This window comes from Neovison vison, chromosome 12 (genome assembly GCF_020171115.1).
Source record: "Neovison vison isolate M4711 chromosome 12, ASM_NN_V1, whole genome shotgun sequence".
NCBI lineage: Eukaryota > Metazoa > Chordata > Mammalia > Carnivora > Mustelidae > Neogale > Neogale vison.
In genome coordinates, this window is record NC_058102.1 from 125,824,934 (window position 1) to 125,846,421 (window position 21,488).

At 42.7% G+C, this 21,488-nt stretch overlaps 1 protein-coding gene across 8 annotated transcripts in view; it reads left to right on the plus strand.

Moving 5' to 3' along the window:
• CACNB2 (calcium voltage-gated channel auxiliary subunit beta 2) overlaps positions 1–21,488 on the plus strand; it is a 382,104-nt gene that overhangs the window by 328,739 nt on the left and 31,877 nt on the right. For all 8 annotated transcript variants that reach the window (XM_044227101.1, XM_044227100.1, XM_044227104.1 and 5 more), the window contains 3 exons: positions 10,790–10,912; positions 12,937–13,073; positions 16,980–17,056. In XM_044227101.1, the coding sequence (XP_044083036.1) occupies positions 10,790–10,912; positions 12,937–13,073; positions 16,980–17,056 (337 nt within the window). The remainder of the gene's footprint in view (positions 1–10,789; positions 10,913–12,936; positions 13,074–16,979; positions 17,057–21,488) is intronic.

The window sequence follows — 21,488 nt, forward strand, 5'->3', positions numbered from 1 at the left end:
TCCCCGTCAGTGGAGAGCCTGCTTGTCATTCTTCCTCTGCCATTCCCCCTGCTTTGTGCTCTTGCTCTCTCTCCCTCTCAAATAAATAAAATCTTAAAAAAGGAAAAAAAATTCCCAGACTCTCCTTGATAGTTTATAATAGATTAGGCAAATATTTTTTAAAAGCTCAACAATTGGTAAGACTCAAGGCAAGATTTTTTTACAACATGCTATAGAATCTTTCACCTGTGTGTATTCAAATAGAGTTGAAGATTTTCATTCTATATGGGAAGGATTTTCGATTTGATTATCACTGAAAGTAGCAAAATGATACTTCAGTGCCTAGTTATCCTTCCCTGTACAATTTATTTTTTACCTAAAACAGCTTGTGATTTTATTCTGGATTCTTTTATTTATTACCATCTCTTCGGTTCCTGAGTATTTCCTGTGTGAGACTCAATGGTGATCCTCCCATTTGAGTCCTTTTTAATTATGGAAGAGTATAGCAGGCTTTATAGGAAATGATTATGTACTACAAAAAGTAGATCAAAAATCCGATTTGATTTTTAAGCTCTTTTCCATAGTCTCATAATAGGTATCTGGGTCATACTTTTCTTTTAATTTCTTTTTAAAATATTGCAAGTTGGGGGTAGTTAAGATTTAGACAAATCCATTAGAGACATTAAAACATGGTCTATGGATTTCTCTTTTATGTTATTGGATATTGACAGTTTCAGAATGAAAATGGGAAAAAGCAGACCTTGCTATTCAGCATGGTAAAATGCATCTTTATATTAAGAGGGAGAAATCACGGATGCCTGGGTGGTTCAGTGGGTTAAGCCTCTGCCTTTGGCTCAGGTTATGATCCCAGGGTCCTGGGATTGAGTCCCATATCAGACTTCTTGCTCACTGGGCAGTCTGCTTTTCCCTCTGCCTGTTGCTCCCCCTCTTTGTGCTAGGTCACTCTCCCTCTCTCTCTGACAAATAAATAAAATCTTAAAAGAAGAAGAAGAAGAAGAATCAGTGCATGAAAATTGAAGTAACTCTATTAATCACAACCAGAATTTTGTTTTGAGTCCATTTCATTCTGCTTTCTAAAAGTAGGTATTCTACCAGTAGCACATTTTTTTTAAGATTTTTAAAAATTTTATTTGATAGAGATCTCAAGTAGGCAGAGAAGCAGGCAGAGAGTGAGAGGGGGAAGCAAGCTGCCTGCTGAGCAGAGAGCCCGATGCGGGTCCCAGGACCTTGGGGTCATGACCAGAGCCAAAGGCAGAGGCTTTAACCCACTCAGCCACCCAGGCACCCCAGTAGCACATTTTTAATAAACATTTTGTTGTATTCCTTAAAATGATTGGTTTCATTATTAACTTATTAAGTCATTGTCTAGGAAGAAAACTAGAAATAGTGCCATAAACTTGCTATAATCTGTTTTATCACAACTTTATGACCAAAGAGTATTTGTTTTGCTTTGTTTTTTGAGATTCTACATGTCAGATCATATGGTATTTGTCTTTTCTGTCTGACTTATCTCACTTAGCGTAATGTCCTCAGGGTCTATCCATATGTCACAAATACAGGATTTCCTTCCTTTTATGGCTGAGTAATATTCCATTTTTCCATAGATGGACGCTTAGGTCATTTCCCTGGCTTGGATATTGTAAATGATGCTCCTGGGAACATGGGAGCATGGATATCTCTTCAACATAATATTTTTGTTGTGATGATATAATAGATATTATGCATATATAATATATTCCTTTGGATGTATTCCCGGAAGTAGAACAAAACAGATTTTTTTAAGTTCATTATCTCCCACTTATAATAACTGTGTCCTGATAGCCTCAGGGCTAGTGATTCCAAAAGGTTGAGAAAATATAAAAATGTGCTCCTGCTGCAAATCGCAAACGTACCTCCAGCAAAAACCTGTGGGCTCTCACGGGCCCGGCCTCTGGAACACTAATGCAGCTTCCTTGGGCTCCGTGGAAGAACAAGTCCTCTGGCTCCAGAGCTGTGCGGGAACACCCCCTGCACCTGCTTAGCAGGGCTTCTGCGCGTGCCTGCGCATGACCAGATTCCGTCCTCATCTCTCAGCGTGGGACGGCATGATGAAGGACCCTACGGGAGGCTAGAGGGCGTGAGTCAGAGGAGGAGGAAGAACATTCAGGAAGGTGGAGATTTTGCTTGGCCATCCTTCTGGGTCAACAGGCCGGACTGTGGTGGGGCTACATTGGGCCTGGGGCAGGCGGTGGTGAAACTGATCTTCAGTGTTCAGCTGTACTTGTAACTCCATGGAGTCATCCGCCAGAAGAATTCTGCCCAACGGCTGCCACAGGAAAGGGACCTAAAAAAGGAATAGTTCCAAAAGTAATACACTTACAAAGCAAAGTTAGAATGCTCCCAGGATAAATGTAAGGCCAGTGAAAATCCTCAAAGTTAGTCAAGGAAACATTTTCTCATAAGGAACTTTGCACGGCTTTTCTTGATCCTTTCCGGATCTAGTATATATATTATAAATTCCTTATGTATATACTCTTTATAGTATATTCCTCATATATATAGTACATTGTACTGGAATAGAGTAGCTGTGGTCCCTCCGCTCTCCCTGTGCAACCTCCTTTGTGGCATTGTTGAAAGCCACAAAACCACATGTGTTTTAATACCTTAATTCTCTTTGCATAAAATAGAGCTTTATATGTTGTGGAAAATAGAAGAGAGAAAAGTCATAAACAAATAAACAAAAATCATGATTTGACATTGTTATGATTTCCTGGACCACAAATCAATTCAAGTGCCAAGAGGCGGAAATACATGAGCTTTACAATAAATGAGCATAGTTCTGTTTTGTTGCTGTCAAGATTTTATTTATTTGACAGAAAGAGAGACAGCGAGAGAGGGAATACTAGCAGGGGGAATAGGAGAGGGAGAAGCAGGCCTCTCACTGAGCAGGGAGCCCGATGCGGGGTTCGATCCCAGGACCCTGAGATCATGACCTGAGGGTAAGGCAGATGCTTAACTGACTGAGCCACTCAGGTGCCCCAATGCCTGTAGTTCTAAGACATGAAACTGCACAGTGTTACCTGTTTTTGTGTGTGTGTGTGCTTTCTTTTTCTTTAAATGAACTAAATGACACTACAAGGCAGACTTTGGCCTGATTTTTTTTTTTTTTTACCTCTTTCTGTCCCCATTTTTGAGCATTTTGTAAAATACAATTTTCAAGAGTTTTGAATTTCACGCAGACATGTAAGTGCTCTGAAATTGCCCTCAACGCACCCCTTTGAATGAAAGGCAGCCTAAAGCTGCAGAAAGTTTGGGCTTTAGAATGAGATCATTGGGTTTAAATATTCCCCCATTATTTGTGGCCTAGGAGAACTTTTTCGAGCCTCACTTCCTCTCCCGGGAAAACCAGTGGTTGGTGGGATTCAATGAAACGTGCCAGTCTCTTCATAACACACAGCATGCTACCCAGACGTCCCCCAGTCGTAGTTCTTATAATGTGATTATAAATCGTGCTCTGTACAAGATGAAGAAGGGCATGGAAGAGAGGAGTAGAATTGCTTTACGCATGTATTATTTATTCATCTCCCTTTTAACACATATTTGGAAACAGACCAGAGAGGGGTACTATGGTGAAGTGATACAGCCTTTTGAAATAGCTCTTGCTTACTCGTCTGGGTGGTGAGATGCTCTACTCTTCTACAGATCGGTACTTACTGAGCTTTAGTTCACAAGCTGAAGTGTGCAGACTTTTAACTTCTGTGAGCCGAAAAGGCAACTACAAGGAACAAGACGGTTTTACCAACCCCTTTACGCTGTGGAGCAGACGGTGGTTAGAAGGTACCAGAAAAAGGGCAAAGGAATCCATCAGCCTTGTTATGTGGGCACGGGAGTGAGAAGCAGAGACTGGTAGGCTAGTGTGGCCCCCACCTCACGTGGCCTCCAGGGCCACAGAACAAGTGAGCCAGGAATCCAGGTAGGGGGAGACAGCCTCGCCAGACCCCAGCTATGGCACTGGGCTACGAAAGAAAGTTCTTACACAGCATTAATGAGGTCAGAAGAAAGTGGAATTAAGGAGCACATGGTCTCCCAATCAGTTTATTATCCCAGTGATTCTGTAGAGGAGGGTGATTCCAGATCTCATTCTCAGTTGGGATTTAAGTGCTTTTCCAAACTAGTCCTACTAGGACCCTCCCTAGGGCGGTGGGCCTTGCTTCCCTACCTTCCCCTCCAGCCAAGACCAAGTCTTTCAGGCAGACCTTTGAGGCCCTGGGGTTAGAGAGTGGGTGAAGGGGGACTTGAAGGGGAGCCTGCAAGCTGGGGCAGGGCCCACTCCTCAGAGCGTATGTTACTTTTGGTCCAGAGGCCTGGTGCAGCCTTGCTTCCCTCAAGGCCCAGAACAGGGAGGGGTTCGGCATGTGTGACAGCTCTGGCTCAGTCTGTCCCCACCGTCCTCTCTGTCCTGGTTGCGTGGGAGACCCCCTAGGGCCCGGGCTTCTTGGCTCCTGTTTGCTCTTGCTTTTCAGGCCTGCGCCTTACCTTAGGAACGGGGGTAGAAAAAGGGAAAGTAAACCGCGGCTGTTGAGAGGGAACAAGGCGGAGAGGCCCGAATGAGGAGAGGAGGAAGTCCTGTGTGGACCCTACAGCCAGCCGGCCAGAAATGCAGGTGCCCACTGAAAGCAGAATGTGTTTGATTTAAAAAAAAAAAAAAAAAAAATGGATTCATGGGATAAACATTCAAAGATTCTTTAAGCCATGGTCCCTTGGGACTTGAAGTTGGTTAAAGAAATAAATGCCTCTGACTGAGGACTACGGAAGAAAATCAGAATTAAAGAGATAGGATGGTGAAAGCCAACAGATCTGGGGAGGCCGTACCATTTTCTCATGTCCAAGACAGTATGCAAGAACGCACGCTGGAGAAAACCATCTTGAACGTAATCGTCGTTTAACGTTGCGATGTAGAGCAGGCCCTCAACTGTCTTAACTAGCTTGGTCTGAGGAGTATCACAGGGAAGCGCGCAGACGAAACCGTTCGTGTAGGGCCTTAAAAGACGGGTGAGTAACGGCAAACATCTATTTAGATATGGCATTTATTGTGGTGTATAGCAAGTGCCTGTTTATTTTTTATTAAGATTTTTTAAATTAGTTAATTTATTTATTTTAGAGAGAGAGGGTTCACAGGGAGACGAGCAAAGGAGAAAGAAGAGGGGGAAAGATCTCCAGCAGATTCCCTGCTGAGTCCAGAGCCTGATGCGGGACTCGATCCCACGACCCTGAGATCGTGACTGGAGCAGAGTCCAAGAGTCAGACGCTTAACTGACTGAGCCACCCAGATGCCCTACAAATGCCTATTTATTGAACACTCTCTATTCCGAATAGTGCTGGTCTTGTGCAGGCATTTTTTATGGGGTTGGGTTTTTGAGGGAAGGTAGGGCGGTTGGTGGTGGTTAGACCCACATATAAGTGAGATCAAATGGGATTTGCCTTTGTCTCACTTAGCATAACGCCCGGGGAGTCCGTGCAGGTCATCACCAATTGCAGGATTTCCTATACCTCGTGATGCACATTTTCTGAAATCTCATAATCACGCTGCCATATTGGTGTTATTACTCTCATTTTAGCCATGAGGAAACATGGCTCAGTGAGGGTAAGAGATAGGCCCAGGTTGCTCACCTGGTAAATGGCAGAATCAAAGCTCAAATCCAGACCTATTTAAAATGCCTTGCTCTAGGGGCACCTGGGTGGCTCAGTGGGTTAAAGCCTCTGCCTTCAGCTCAGGTCCTGATCCCAGGTTCCTGGGATCGAGCCCCGCATCGGGCTCTCTGCTCAGCAGGGAGCCTGCTCCCCCCCACTCCCTCGCCTGCCTCTCTGACCACTTGTGATCTCTCTCTCTCTGTCAAATAAATAAATAAATTCTTAAAAAAAAAAATGCCCTGCTCTTGAACCCATTCGAACCGAATTGATGTGGGAAATGGCTTCCATGTAGTAGGAGTGCTGCTTGAATTAGAGCTGAAAGGAGTTCAGGGAACCAAAGGCAACACCGTCATTTGGCCCTTTTGCTTCGCATCTCGGGGTCTTTTCCTCTTATTTTGATAAAAAGCCTTTTTCCACCTCTTCACTTTAACTGTTGTCCATTCCGATTTTAGAAACATAGTTCCTGTAGTAAAGACACTGAGGGCCGGGGTTCTTCTGTTCTTCCCTCCTTGCATGTTGATACAGCAGATTCCCATCTATAGCTCCGCATCTAATGCTGGCACTGTGGGTTACAGGACATGAGCCAGAGAAGGAAGAACATTCTGTACTGATGTCTTAGACAGTCAGAACATAAAACTATTATCTGTGGCCCCTGCCATTATATGCTAGCCTTCCCCACACCTTCAGTGTTTCTGTTTTTCAGTGTTTCCTCTTCCTGGGATTCCAGTCTTTGAAAAGTTAATGCATAAAAGACAGGAGATTTTTCATAGGGTCATCTGTACAGTTGTACATTTAAAATTTTTGTCTTCTAATGGTGAAAACACATTATGTGACGCTTAAACTCTACATCCTCCAAGGAATAAAAGACCTTGAGGAAATGAGAGCTCATGCTAACATTAAAAAAAAATCTCGGATCTACGTTTTTGTGATCTGACTCTCGTGAATAATGGAAAGATCTATTCAAGAAAATCCTATTTTTAGTAGTAAAACCAAGTCTGATTAAGACTATGTCTTCTTTTAAAGAGCACCATCATATACGGCTGGTTGCAGTTTAAAATGGTGCCCATTTGGACGGTAGTTTGGAATAGAATTTAAGAAGGTCTTGCTAACTCATGGCTTACTCATGCTACCTCTGGGAATCTGTCCCAAGGAAAGAATTCTAAATAGAAAGAGGCTTTTTGTATAAAGATTTTTCAAAGTAGAATATTTATCAGTGAAAAAAACTTATAAACCTACATAGCAAAAAAGGTGAATGGTTGGAATAATTTTTTAAGTGGTAGATTTAAAAAGCATATCACATAAATAGCATATTACTTTAAACACTGGTTAAAAGTGAAATATGATTGTAGGTGTAAAATCTATTATATTTAAAGAAGTTTCAAGAAAAAATGGAAGCACCATCACTTTATCAGGGATTGTGTTTGACAAAAATAGATTCAAAATGGATGAAAGACTTAAATGTGAGACAGGAAACTGTCAAAATCCTAGAGGAGAACACAGGTAGCAACCTCTGTGACCTCAGCTGCAGCAGCTTCTTGCTAGACATGTCTCCAGAGGCAAGGGAAACAAAGGCAAAAATGAACTATTGGGACTTCATCATGATAAAAAGCTTTTGCACAGCAAAGGGGAAATAGTCGAGAAAACCAAAGACAACCAACAAATGGGTAAAGATATTTGCAAATGTCTTAACAGGTAAAGGATTAGTATCCAAATATCTGTAAAGAACTTATCAAACTCAACACCCAAACAACAAATAATCCAGTCAAGAAATGGGCAGAGGGGACGCCTGGGTGGCTCAGTTGGTTAAGCAGCTGCCTTCGGCTCAGGTCATGATCCCAGGGTCCTGGGATCGAGTCCAACATCGGGCTCCTTGCTCGGCAGGGAGCCTGCTTCTCCCTCTGCCGCTGCCTGCCTCTTTGTCTGCCTGTGCTCGCTCGCTCTCTCTCTCTGGCAAATAAATAAATAAAATAAAATAAAATAAAAAAGAAATGGGCAGAGGACACGAAAAGACATTTCTGCAAAGAAGACATCCAAATGGCCAACAGACACATGAAAAAATGCTCAACATCACTCAGCATCAGGGAACTACAAATCAAAACCACAGTGAGATACCACTTCACACCAATCAGAATGGCTAAAACTAAGTCAGGAAACGACAGATGTTGGTGAAGATGCGGAGAAAGGGGAACCCTCTTACAGTGTTGGTGGGAATGCAAGCTGGTGCAGCCACTCTGGAAAACAGTATGGAGGTTCCTCAAAAACTTGAAAATAAAGCTACCCTATGACCCAGCAATTGTACTAGTAGGTATTTACCCCAAATGTAGTGATCCGAAGAGGCACCTGTTCTTCAGTGATTATAGCAGCAACCTCCACAATAGCCAAACTATGGAAAAAACCCAGATGTCCATTGACATGAATGGATAGATGATGTGTTATCTACATACGGTGGAGTACTATTCAGCCATCAAAAAATGAAATCTTGCCATTTGCAACAACGTGGTTGGAACTGGAGGATATTGAATGAAATAAGTCAATCAGAGAAAGATAACTATATGATCTTGTGTTGAATTTAAGAAACAGAACTAGGATGAGAGGGGAATGGAGGGAAAAATAAAACAAGATGAAACCAGAGAGGGAGACAAACCGTAATAGACTCTTAATCATAGGAAAAAGACCGAGGCCTGCTGGAGGGGAAGTAGGATGGGAAGGTGAGTTAACTGGGTGATGGACATGAAGGAGGGCATGTGATGTAATGAACACTAGGTTTTATATAAGACTGATGAATATCACTGAACTCTACCTCTGGAACTAATAATACACTATATGTTAGTTAATTGGATTTAAATTTTAAAAAAATAACAATTTTTAAAAAAGGATTGTGTTTCAGTGGTAGAATTTAAAAAAAAAAAGGATGGTGTTTCAGTAGAAGAATTTTTTAAAAAAAGGATTGTGTTTCAGTGGTAGAATTATGGGCTTTTTAAAAAGTCTCTATTTCCGGACACCAGGGTAGCTTAGTTGGTTAAACATCTGCCTTTGGCTCAGGTCATGATATTAGGGTCCTGGAATCAAGTCCCAGATTAGTTCCCTTGCTCAGCAGGGAGCGTGCTTCTCCCTCTGCCTGCCACTCCCCCTTCTTGTGTACACGCTTCCTCTTTGTCTGTCAAATAAATGAATAAAATCTTAAAAGAAGATTTTATTTATTTATTTGTCAGACAGCACAGGTAGGTAGAGAGACAGGCAGAGAGAGAGGAAGAGAAGCAGGCTCCTTGCTGAGCAGAGAGCCTGATGCGGGGTTCGATCCCATGACTCTGGAATCATGACCTGAGCTGAAGGCAGAGTGCTTTAACCCACTGAGCCACCCAGGTGCCCCAGTAAAATCTTTTTTTTTAAGATTTTTTTTTTTTAAATTTGACAGAGAGAGAGATCACAAGTAGGCAGAGAGGCAGGCAGAGGGGGAGAGGAAGCAGGCTCCCCACTGAGCAGAGAGCCCAATGCGGGGCTTGATCCCAGGATCCTGAGATCATGACCAGAGTCTAAGGCAGAGGCTTAACCCACTGAGCCACCGAGGTGCCCCAGTAAAATCTATTTTTTTTTTTTAGGATTTTATTTATTTATTTGACAGAGAGAAATCACAAATAGATGGAGAGGCAGGCAGAGAGAGAGAGGGAAGCAGGCTCCCTGCTGAGCAGAGAGCCCGATGCGGGACTCGATCCCAGGACCCTGAGATCATGACCTGAGCCGAAGGCAGCGGCTTAACCCACTGAGCCACCCAGGTGCCCCAATCTTTTTTTTTTTTAAGTCTCTATTTCCATTCAAGAAAAAAACCATTGTCATTAAAGATCATAGTGGATACCAAGAATCAGATTTCCTGTATTATGTCCCCTTTATGTCTACTGTGCTCTTGTGCAGAATGTGGTAGCCTTTCTCAGTCTGCATATTGTGGATGGATCTAATTTCTTGGCTCTTAGCTTGGTCCTCAACCCAGAAACAGTCCCATGGAACCGATTAACTGTGGAAAATTTGGAAATAAAGAGGGGCTCTTATTCCAAATCCCCATTTTTGACCTTGACAAGCCAGGCCAAAGAAGAGCTCCTTCAATAGGGAGAAACTACTTGGAAAATGTCCACATGTCCACAATGTAAAGAAACACAATGCCAGTTAAACAACACCTCTTTTCACCATTTCTGCGCTTACCTGTTTTTTCACCTTGTATCTAAATAGGAATTGCCTAGACAGAAGACAAATACTTAACCTGTGAATTTGCTAAGCGTCAAATAATGAAGGATGGCTTCATTCATGTGACCATCTTCAATGGCTGACGGAACTCAAGGAGGAAGACTAATAGAATTAAAGGTCATTGATGTGCACTTGGGTGGCTCCGTTGATTAGGCGGCCAACTCTTGGTTTTGACTCAGGTCATGATTTCAGGGTTGTGAGATCAAGCCCTGCATCAGGCTCTGCACTCAGTGTGGAGTCTTCTTGAGACTCTCTCCTCTCCTTATGCCCCTCCCTGCAGCTCTCTCTCTCTCTCAAATAAATAAGTCTTTAAAAAAAAAATTAAAGGTCATCGATATCATAATTCCCTGCAACCATGAATTAGACATATTCTCTGGCTATTTTTTCACCCCAGCCACTGTACTTCCTAGAATTATGTCATGAATTATTCATTGAAGTAGTTGTTTGGGGGTGGGAGTGGCAGTTACTAGGTCTTTTTTTCACGGAGCCCAAAGAAGAAGGAGCATTTTATTCTTCTGTGTGTGTCTCCTGATTTCCAGTGGCTACAGGCTGTTAGGTTGTAAACACATATTTCTGGACTTCATCTTCACCTTCATTACTTTTCGTGCCTTCAAAGAGAGCAGTGGCCTTTTTCCCGGGTTCAGAGATGGGTGGTTTGCGGCGCAGAGCGCAAAGATTTCCCGCGCCGTGAACACTAACGTGCTGTTTTGTGATAAAGGACACAGGTGGAAGAAAACTACGCAGCAGATATTTGGTGTCTGCTGGTTGGTATCATGGGGAGAAAAAAGAGGAGCTCGGTTTCTTTTTCTCTCTCTCTCTCTCTCTATATATATATATATAATTTTTTTTTTTAACCTTTTTCTCCCTTTCTTTTCCCTCTTAGACAAAGCCCGTTGCATTTGCTGTTCGGACAAATGTTAGCTATAGTGCAGTCCACGAAGATGACGTCCCGGTGCCAGGCATGGCCATCTCCTTCGAAGCAAAAGATTTTCTGCATGTTAAGGAAGTAAGGAAAAGGATTTGAATTTCTACCCGCATTAAGTTTTCACCTCAAGACATCGTTTCTTCTCTCTTATTGCTGTGACATAGCATGGCGTGTCCCCTACCCCCGATTTGTGTAACACCCGCGGATACAATACCGCTTAACCTTTTCTAATATAAATGTAACCTTTTTAAAGAAGAAAGAACTCACAGGCGTCTTGCATGAACTTCAGGGCTCCCCTGGGCTCTGTGACCCAGAAATTGGGAATTACTGGACTAGATGATCCTTTTTTATGCATAACCTGTGCTCTTTCTTTTTTAATTTTTAACCTTGGCTGTGTGTCGTTTTCCCCTCACGTCTATCACAAGTTTAACCATCTGGGGAGGCTTAATAATAGCTAGAGCTCATGATCTCACCTCTCTGCTGACAATGCCTAATCGCAGACCACAATGCCTGGACCCTCCTTGGGTGGTAAATGTCTGCAGTGGAAGGAAGAATGTAGGCATTGGAGCCACTGAGGCAAGGAGTAGCGAGCAGGACACTCCCTTTATCTCCATGCCGTCCCGAAAGACTCCACCTGTCAGTAAACGATGACTCATATCCATCCACTGGAAAAATACACCCTTAATTAAGGTTGATTTTGCAGTCAAATGCTCTACCACTGAGCTATACCCCCAAGGTTGATTTTGGATCATTTATCAAATGCCTGCTGTGCAGAACATGGTATGAAAAGAGCAGAAATTCCCCCTGAATGATGTTCACGGTGTGTGAGTATGAGGCTTCCTTGGACCTGCAGGAATGAGAACTTGCACCTGAGGGATGATATGTCACGAGGAGCATATGTAAATTCCAGGGCTCCCTGTGATGCGGACTCTAAGTAAAGGAGATGATGACTGCCAGCTAAAAGAGCCTAGAGTAAACTCACATAACAAAACTTTATTAAAAAGGTACAGTTTGGGCTCAAATATGTTTTTATGTATGTAAGGGGAAAAAAAGCCTGGAGAATTTATTATTTTTTGAGGATTTCATTTATTTATTAGCAAGAGAGACCAGGAGCAGGGAATTGGGGGGAGGGAGCAAGGGCATAAGTGGAGGGAGTAGCAGATGGCCCCCCCCACCCCCGAACAGGGAGCCCGATGTGGGACTCGATCATGACCTGCGCCGAAGGCAGACACTTAACCGACTGAGCCACCCAGGCACCAAGCCTGGAGAATATAGAGCCTACCATTTCATTAACTTTTAAGAAAGAGATGCGAATACTGGGTAGGAAAAAAAGGTAGAAAATGTTGTCAGAATTAATGACATGCCTGGAATCAGACTTTACAACAGGAAGTTAGGTTAACCCGTGGTCCCCTCCTGATGGCTTAAGCTGCTGCTTAAAGAGAGATCTCTTTTCTGCCACGGAAGAAAAAGAAAAACAGAGTGGCCCATCTTTGAAATGTTCAAGAACGGACTGGAAAGCTACCAGTCTACAGAGAGACGTGAGACCAAATCGTAAAGACTTAGGATAAATATTCCATTGGCAAGAGAGAAATTGTCAGCATCCACATGAGTGGAGAACTCCTCTGTGAACCCCGTGCCATGGGAATTAGAAGCCTGTTTGTACAGAGGGACATTTTGCTCTGACATAAGATACTTCAGGTAGAGTTCAGTGTTTATCGACCACTCTTAGTATGTTTAAGTAATCTGATTATGGAAGAGGCGTCTGTCACACGCCCTCCTTCCAAATGGTCTCTTGGTAGGAAGGAACCAGGGGAGGTGAATTCGCCAGAATTCAGGCTAGTCTCAAAGCAGTAGCAGGAAAGAGAAGGAAGGGTCCAGCCTGCCTTCCGAGATCGCTGAGCTCACTGACAATACTTCCCTCGTACATGCTCAACCATGAAACCAGTAGAGTTTCTTCAGTTGTGATGGTGAGGCGTCGTTTACCGTAATTACCATAATACCCTCTCCACCGAAAACAGTTCACATAGACATAAACAGTAACACAGACATAAAACAATTAAGGTATTCTGTGCACTGATGGCAAACAAATTTGATTTTGTGTTTAGAAATTTAACAATGACTGGTGGATAGGGCGATTGGTGAAAGAAGGCTGTGAAATCGGATTTATCCCAAGCCCAGTGAAACTAGAAAATATGAGGCTGCAGCATGAACAGAGAGCCAAGCAAGGGAAATTCTACTCCAGGTATGAGAAAAACCGCGTTTGTGTAAAAGTCTACTTGACATGGTCAACTGTGTCTTCGTGTGGTCTGTGTCCCACAGTATTTATTACGTGTTGAAAAGCGGACTCGCGATATGGTTTAGTGACAGCATCCTAGCGTCTGATTGTCATCCTATTTGGGAAAGAATCAAATTAATTGTTCTCATTAAGAATGAGGCATCGAGTATTAAATCTGGGCTTCAGTGCAGATGTTGTTGTCAAGTCCTAATCTCTTACTGAAAACGTTCTGGCCCTGAGCTACCTCAGTGACTAAGCCGAGTGTCGCTGGCTGCCTGGCCGGGGTGGGGAGGCGTTTCAGACACGACGGTCTTGGGCCTCGCTGGCCAAGAGCAGGTCTTGGGATCTGTGCATTTTATCCTCACTTGGGAAACCGAGTTTTCAGTTCTACGCACTGCTCTGCACTTCAGGGTTGAAACCCGGTATGAAACCAGTTAAAACTGCCTTTGGCGATAGCAATTGAATGAGTTCTGAATACACTGGGGCTGAGTCATGCTTCCTAAGAGTCTTGAAGTTGTGTGCCCCTCCGTAAAAGCAGCCCTGGAAGACCGAGAAGAATTCACTCAGACATGGAGTGAATTTGAAATTGAACAGTATGTAGACACGTCTGAGAACACAGCCAGCTTCTCCCTGGGGGAAGGGATGGGAACCGCTAGGTTCTGTTTTCTCTAGCTTAGATTTTATTTGTTTCTCTAATGCTGCAAAATCCTTTGTAGTCAAAGGTAATACTTTAGCATTAGCAAGAATTTTATTTATTTATTTATTTATTTATTTATTTATTTATTTATTTATTTTTGGTCAAGCATCAGCAATAAGTGAAATAGAAAATCATTTTTGGTTTGGACCAACCGTCTTCTTTAGTATTTTGTTAACTGTCGGGTTCTTTTAGTCCAGATGCATCTCCTCCCTTTCTGGAGACCTCGTCCCCATATTTGGCTCTCATGAACCCCTAGGTTATTGGCAGCTGTCAGACTGAGACGCATGTAGTCCCATAGAATTAGATCCGGGCAGATCAACAGAGCATGAGCAGCTGACTTGTGGGGTGTTGAAGATCTGATTCTATTCGTACAATTTCCAGTGTTCTCCGGCTTTATTGGGTCTTCTTCTGTTCTCTGTATGGATACTGGTATCTCAGTACTAGCTAATAAAATCTCATAATGTGGAAATTTTTTTATTTCCATGGGATATAGATATTGCCGTTTTCAGGGTATATGAGTTCCTGGTGAAGTCAGTTTAGGATAATAGGTAATAGAGAAATTACTTTGAGGATTTTTCTGAGCCTTTATTTTTTTTTAACGATTTTATTCATTTATTTGAGATAGTGAGAGAGAGAGAGAAAGAGAGCAGAAGCTGGGAGTAGGGGCAGAGGGAAAGGGAGAAGCAGGCTCCCCACCGATCAGGGAGCCTGATGCAGGACTGAATCCCAGGACCCTAAGATCATGACCTGAGCCGAAGGCACTTGCTTAACAGGCTGAGCCACCCAGGTGCCCCTTTTCTGAGCCTTTACTATATCAGTGTATACTGTGCCTCTGGGCACTGGGATGGGGATATTTTTCGTGTATATACTAAAATTATCTTAAATCTTCCTTCGTTCATGTCTTTGGAATAGTGTTCTGCAGAATGTATTATGGAAAATTGCGGATGGGTTTTCTCAGAGATACACTTGTATATCTTTCTCTGCTTATTCGTGTACAAACCAAGAAGGGAGAGCTACTTCCCAAAGCGTAGGAAGGGAGATATTATGGCCAAAACTGTTAGGGAAGCACGGTTTCCTCTGCCTACCATGTGGTCATCCCTGGGCTGATGTGAGTCATTGGCTTAGCTTTGTAAGAACTTATAGAAACAACAGGTATTAGAGCCCCCACTTCCCAGACGGGGCAGCAGGCAAAGAGAAGGCAGAGACCTTGACCAAGACTGCACAACTAGTAAGCAGCAGAATTGGGATGAAAATTGGCTCAGTCTGACTGTAGCCTGACCTCGGGTAGATTACTCTGCTCCGGCGCACATGGTGTAGCGAGGGCCTGGTATAGCAAGGACAGAACAGATCCTTACTCGTACCGCCATCTGATATTTACTCTATCAGGTAGACTGTTTTGCTCTTGCATTTTTTTCCCCCCTTAAAAGACTATAAATTACATTTGGGGAGTAACATAACTTACTCTAGAGAGCTAGTTTGCCTTTCCTATAACTGGATGGCTTTTCTCTTGACTCTCTTGATTTTATTTTGTCCTGTATCTTGTCCTTTTTACCTAAACTTTTGCCTTGGTCGGTGAAGGTATTTTTAGTTGCTTTTAGAGATTTTTACATTTGTTTTCTAACCTTCGAAATACAGTTTTTATTTTGAGGACATAACCGGAATTCAGCACTATGTAAAAGGACTCTGATTTTTAAGTTACAAAAATCAGCAGAAATCAAAGGCAGTAAATGGGGGGCAGAACTCAAGAATGTGGCATTTGCCTCAAATAAAAAGTTAAGGGCAAATTTGCATTTTGAACATTTTGGCTGTTTGCGGTGTTTGTTGAAATTTTACACAATCCAAATGATACTTTGACTTTTATTAAAATTCAAAGAGAATGTAAAACAGACCCATGCTTGAACTGAAATTGGACTTGGGACTTGAGAAAAACTAAAAACAAAATTCAAACACACAAAAAAAACTTCTGAAAGAAAAGGTTTTGGTCCTGGTGTAATGGGTATATTCTTGTAAAATGACCAGAAATTGCTTCTGTCAATACCACTTTTAATTAATTTTGCGTCCTGTCTGGTATCCTTGTTAAATGTACCGGGGTATCTCTTAAGAACCTCAGAGAGATACAGCGGCTCCTGCTAGCTGCTTTAAGTTTGTGATGTTGGTCTGTTTTACGCTTTAAAAATGCCAGGCAGAAGCAATACAATTCAGCCTGCTTACTGGTGTTTAGTGGAATTTATATTCATATTAATATTTATGTAACTTAAACATTGCCCTTTGGTGCATAGACACTGTAGCAAATTCTTTCAGCTAGACCCAGGGTTGGCTCTGAGAATAAGTGTTAGGCGGTAAGACTGTCTTGCCAAAATTGCCCATCCCCCGCGTCTCCTTCCCATCATCTGTGAAGGGGTAGTAGTACTAGGGATCTAGTACTAGGACATTTAGCGTGCTAGGATGCTGGTAAAAATACATAAATGTCTGCCGGTAAGTTTAAAGTTTCCAAGACACTATCGAATTTTAGAATCTGGTGGTTTCACCGTACGTGCTCTTCAAATCGTGCCTCGATGAACCAGGTTGAAGCCTCCATATTAGTCACGCATGAGACACGTTCTGAAGGCTAATTGCTATTAGAGGGTTAAATCGTGTCACACGTATTTGTCCTGTCCCTCTGTATGTCTTGCAAAGGTTAGCAAGTTCCGTAGGGCAGTGTTTTTCTTTTATAGGTTGCTCAGGAAAGCTTGAGTACTTTTAGACTTCATACGCTAAAAGTAACCAAGCCAAGACAAAGAAGCAAACCAAACGAGAAGAAAACCATAATCTTGGTGTTAACCTTGAGGTTCTCGGCACTGCTTCAGGGGGTACCCAGCCGAAGAAGCAAAGGAAAGTTCTGCACTCTGTCTCTGATGCTGGCAGAGAATGTGAGGGCTGCAGAAATTACCCTAGTTCTCTTCCGTTCTCTCAGGGCCTTTTAAAATTAAACCAGGAATTTGAAACCAAGACTATTACATGGCTGTTTCAAGTACTCCAGGAATCTCCACTGGGAAATTACTATTTGCCTCCTTATAGGAAAGACAGATTTAAAGTTCAGTAGAAACACAATGACTAACCATATTTATTGAGCAAGACAAATGTTTTAATATCTGAAATAAGTGTCAGGTGTAATGTAAATTTTTGCTTTACTCCAGTAAATCAGGAGGAAATTCATCATCCAGTTTGGGTGACATAGTACCTAGTTCCAGAAAATCTACACCGCCATCATCCGGTAAGTAGGCAATGAGTGCAGAATGGTGCAGTCTGCATTTCATGCTCTCCTCAATCTCCCCTAGTTGTGTGACTCTGCATACAGGATCCCTGTGTGAACCCAAGAAGGGTTAAAAGCGATCAGAAATAAGAGGGCCTACATGGAGTAAGAAATAATATGGGGAAGTTTTTTCAGGGCTTTGAAAAAAGGAACGATGTTCATGTGTTCACTATAAGTTGTTTAGATGACCAAAGTGATGAATGTATTTAATTTTTTATCCCTACACACACACTCCCACAGTGGTACCCGGCACAGCGTCATGGGCAGCAAAGGGGCAAATGCCCACCATCAGTGACAGGGCAACGTGTGTTGTTGGCCTCAATGTTCAGTAAAGGCTGAAGCATAAAAGCTTTCGAAAGGCAAGGAAAGGAGAATCAAGTTATGATGGAGTGATTGACCTCACATGAACTTTACCCCAAAGACTCTGGGGAAGATATAGGAGTTGAGTAGAAGTATTGAAAAGAGACAGAAACACTTGTGGGAAGAGTAACTCTTATTTTCTCTCCAAGGCAGTAGAGAAGGGTACCAAGTTAAAACTGAATTTCAGATGAATGAATAATTTTTTTCATGTATTATATGAGAAATACTTACAGTTTAAAATAAATTCTCTGAAATTGAAATTTTGACTGTTTTTTTTTTCTTCGTGAAATCTGGCAACTCCACCATTCTGGAGTTGTCTATAAATTGAAGACTAATTGGTAGAATTGCAGAAAGTCCATAATCATCAAAATTTTAGTTTGCTAAGAGATACAGTTGAGTCAGAGTAAGATTGCAAGGACTTACCAGCAGAGTATTTTGAGTGAAATGATTCCTTATGTGATTTCGAGGAAGCTGGAGTGTTCATCTGTGGACAAGTTAGGGAAGTGCTTGCCCTTTAACTGGCCTGTCTTTAAAGTTTTATTTATTTATTTATTTGACAGAGAGAGAGATCACAAGTAGGCAGAGAGGCAGGCAGAGAGAGAGAGAGGAGGAAGCAGGCTCCCTGCTGAGCAGAGAGCCCGATGTGGGACTCGATCCCAGGACCCTGAGATCATGACCTGAGCCGAAGGCAGCGGCTTAACCCACTGAGCCACCCAGGTAGAACAGGCTTCCCCTGTTACTCCTGATCAGGCCTCATTCCTGAACATTGGTGGCTTTTAGAGGCCAATCAAAGCCTTCTTAATGAAAATGACAGAACTTTTTAAGTGCAAAATCTGAGCACTTAAATAAGAAAGAAATCTTTTTAGGATGTGTATTGATTTCAAATACCATGTAGGTAGAACTTGCAGTAATTCTGAGTTGCTCGGAATCAAGTGAAATAGTATGTTTGAAAGGAAAATTGAAACCCATTTAGGGATTGTGTGAGGCTTCTGTCTCCCCTCCACCCGTGGAGGGGAGCTATTTGCTGAATGCACAGGGCAAAGGGAAGCTTATCTCCACTCCTTGTCAAGCATGTAAAATTACAGAGATGATGGTAGAAAGTTGTACACTTCGTATATATCTTCAAAGCTGTCTCCGAGTCCCTAGAGGATGGTCACCAAGGTCCGGAAATGGGGAAATGTCCCGTCCTATGGTGATACAATACAGCCGGGGCCGCAGAGATCAGCGGTACTCCTGTAGACCAGGAAAAGGCTTCCATTCCCTTCAGCCGTACCATAGCCTTCTAATGGTTTTGGAAATAGGAGAACAGACCACATGCGTTTGGAAGAGTAACTTCGTGTGTTTGTAAAATAACATTCTGCTTTTGTAGACAGATGTTTGCCATTACTAAAACTAAAGTTTAATTGGCTACGATAACTTGATGCAAGTTTTATACAGATACAGGACTTGAGAATAACTTTTCTGAATACCGAGAACAGAAAACACTCGTGACTTAATGGACTGGAGATACTTGCCAACTATGAATTTATAGCCGGCACATCCGGGACCTGCTGTCATTTTCATATCAATGCCACAACTTCTCTAAAGGAAAACTTTAGAGAATTTCTACAGAGAAGATCCCCCCCTCTACCTGCAGGGTAAACCACTTAACTTATCGGTGTTGATTGACCTACAGTCCCTAACCTTCCCCTGTTATCTCCCAGAGCCCTTACCTACAATTCACCTGATCCACTGCTAAACTGAAGAATACAAGCATTGGCCTAAAGGAAGTATACTTGGAGTTTCTCAAGGATTTGGAAAAGGAAAAATTTCCACTTCTCATCTGGGTAATGGGGGGATCGCCAGTTACACAACACGTACCCCATGCCTACATGTGCATGCCTTCAGGGGTCACCCCAACATCCCCCTCGACTGGACCCAGTGTCTAAGATGAAGTTACAAAGCAGATTTCAAAAAATGTTGTCAAGGCTCTCCACCAAAAACAAAACAAAACAAAAAACAGAACAGTCATTCTGTTGCAGACCAATAGAGGAAACCATTTTCTTATTTATGGAAGTAGTTTTTCCCAAGTAAATACAAATGTTTGCCAAGGTCCACAGACACAAAGGGGCAACCATCTGAGTCTGATAAAGTCCATGGAGCCATGAAAAGAGTTGAACATGCTTCTTAACTGTCTTAGTAAATTCCTTTAATATGTTTTATAAGTGGCCAAATGCTTTAGAATTCTCTGTGTTTTGGAATGAACCCACATGCTTTTAAATTTAAGTTAACCAACAGTCAGAACTAATAAATTGGAAAGTTCTCAGTTTGAGGTTTTTGAGCCCTTGGGTCCAAATATAGGTAAATTTCAAACCTGTCTTGGGCTCTGAGGCTATGTGTGGGTCGCCAAACATCTGGGCGGTATTACAGCTAAGGTTTTTATGGATTTCCACTCTTACTATAACTTTTTTTTTTTTTTTAAATCCACCCACTGATCAGAGCACACCAGATTGAAGGACCAAATCATAAAATCTAATGCACGAACTTTGCTGATGCCCTGTCAATTCAGGAGAAGCTTGTAGGTATCCTCAGTTTCAGAAATGCTCTCAGGAGGACTGTCCCTTAAAGGTGGCCTTTATAAGCCCAAGAAAAGACGAGAAAGGGAAAAGTAGATGGGAAGTTAACACCGGAAGGGAAACTTACCTGATGTTGGTTAAGGTCTACTTCAGAGAGAGTGAAAAACTGACCAAGATGCTCTCCATTGTAGCCAGGAAGACACTAACACGCTTCCTAAGTTAGGATTCAGTAGGAGGAACATTAGAGCGTTGAATAAAAGTCAGCATCAAGTTAAGAGAGTTTCTGTCACACACGAGGTGCTGAACCTCTCAGCACATCAGCGTTGTGTGGGCGATACAAAGACAAAAGACTTGTTTACTAGGTAAGTCTGACTAACTAGCTGGAATTAACTCAGTCTGTGAGTCCTTTCCCTGGAGAGCGAATCCTACATGCTCGTTCTGTGAGCAGGTGTCTATGCGAGCGATGTTGTGCCAACCGTACCAGGGAGTCTCCATCACACACCTTCGACCTCCTCAGATGAATCAAAGGAACAATGAAGCGAGAGATCATAGTTTCCAAAAGGCTGAGTCACCTCATATCCGTAACAACCTCAAAATTGAAAAATAATGTGACGCCCATCAGGTGATCTGCTCCCCGTCGAAGAACTTAGCAGCAGGTGCCCGTGTGACCCTGGCGTGTTCCTTGTGGGGCGCAGGGATGGGAGCTGCTCAGTGACCCCAAATGGTTATTTCCGGATGGTAATGTGTTCCTTATCGGAATGTACCTTGGTATTTGTTAGATAGAGTAGATTTTCTTTTCTGTGACCTCAACTAAACCACAGCGTAATTTTCTCCTGAGCTCCACTCGGCGGTCCCTTCCTGAATCCTGGCAGTGAGGACGACACACACACACACACTCCATCCACCTCCACCACCACCACCACCCGCCTTGGCTGGGGGGGAAGGAAGGGGCTGAGGACGGAGGGCTGCCTGGATGAGGCGCGCTCACTTGCCGGCAAGGTGCGGGGACAGGGGCTCGCAGACGCGGAGCCTAGCTTCCAAGTCCTGGCTCTGCAGAGGTTTTTGCCAACAATAAGTACCTGAAACTCTTGAATTCTCATTTCAATCTTAAAAATAAGAGCTTTGAAAGTGATCCTCAAAATACTCTCCAGCTCTGATTCTGGAGCGGATAAAACTCTGTAGTAACTGCTGGTGGAAACATTTCATAAACCTGGAAATGAGAGTATGGCTTTTTTTTTTTTTTTTTTTTTGCATTAAACAGTTCATCGTTAAGCACTCCAGTTTTCAAGGCAAAAGATTTCAAAAGTGAAAGCATGTCGAACCACAGACCTAAACCTCTCGTTCTCCAGACAAGGAGGCATGTGCCATTTTCTCTGGGGTCTTCGTGCCCTCCCACTCTGCCTCTCAGGTTTAATGCATTTATATAAGGCTTCGTATCCATCAGCGGAAGTCCCCTATATGTCATTTTTATTAGACTC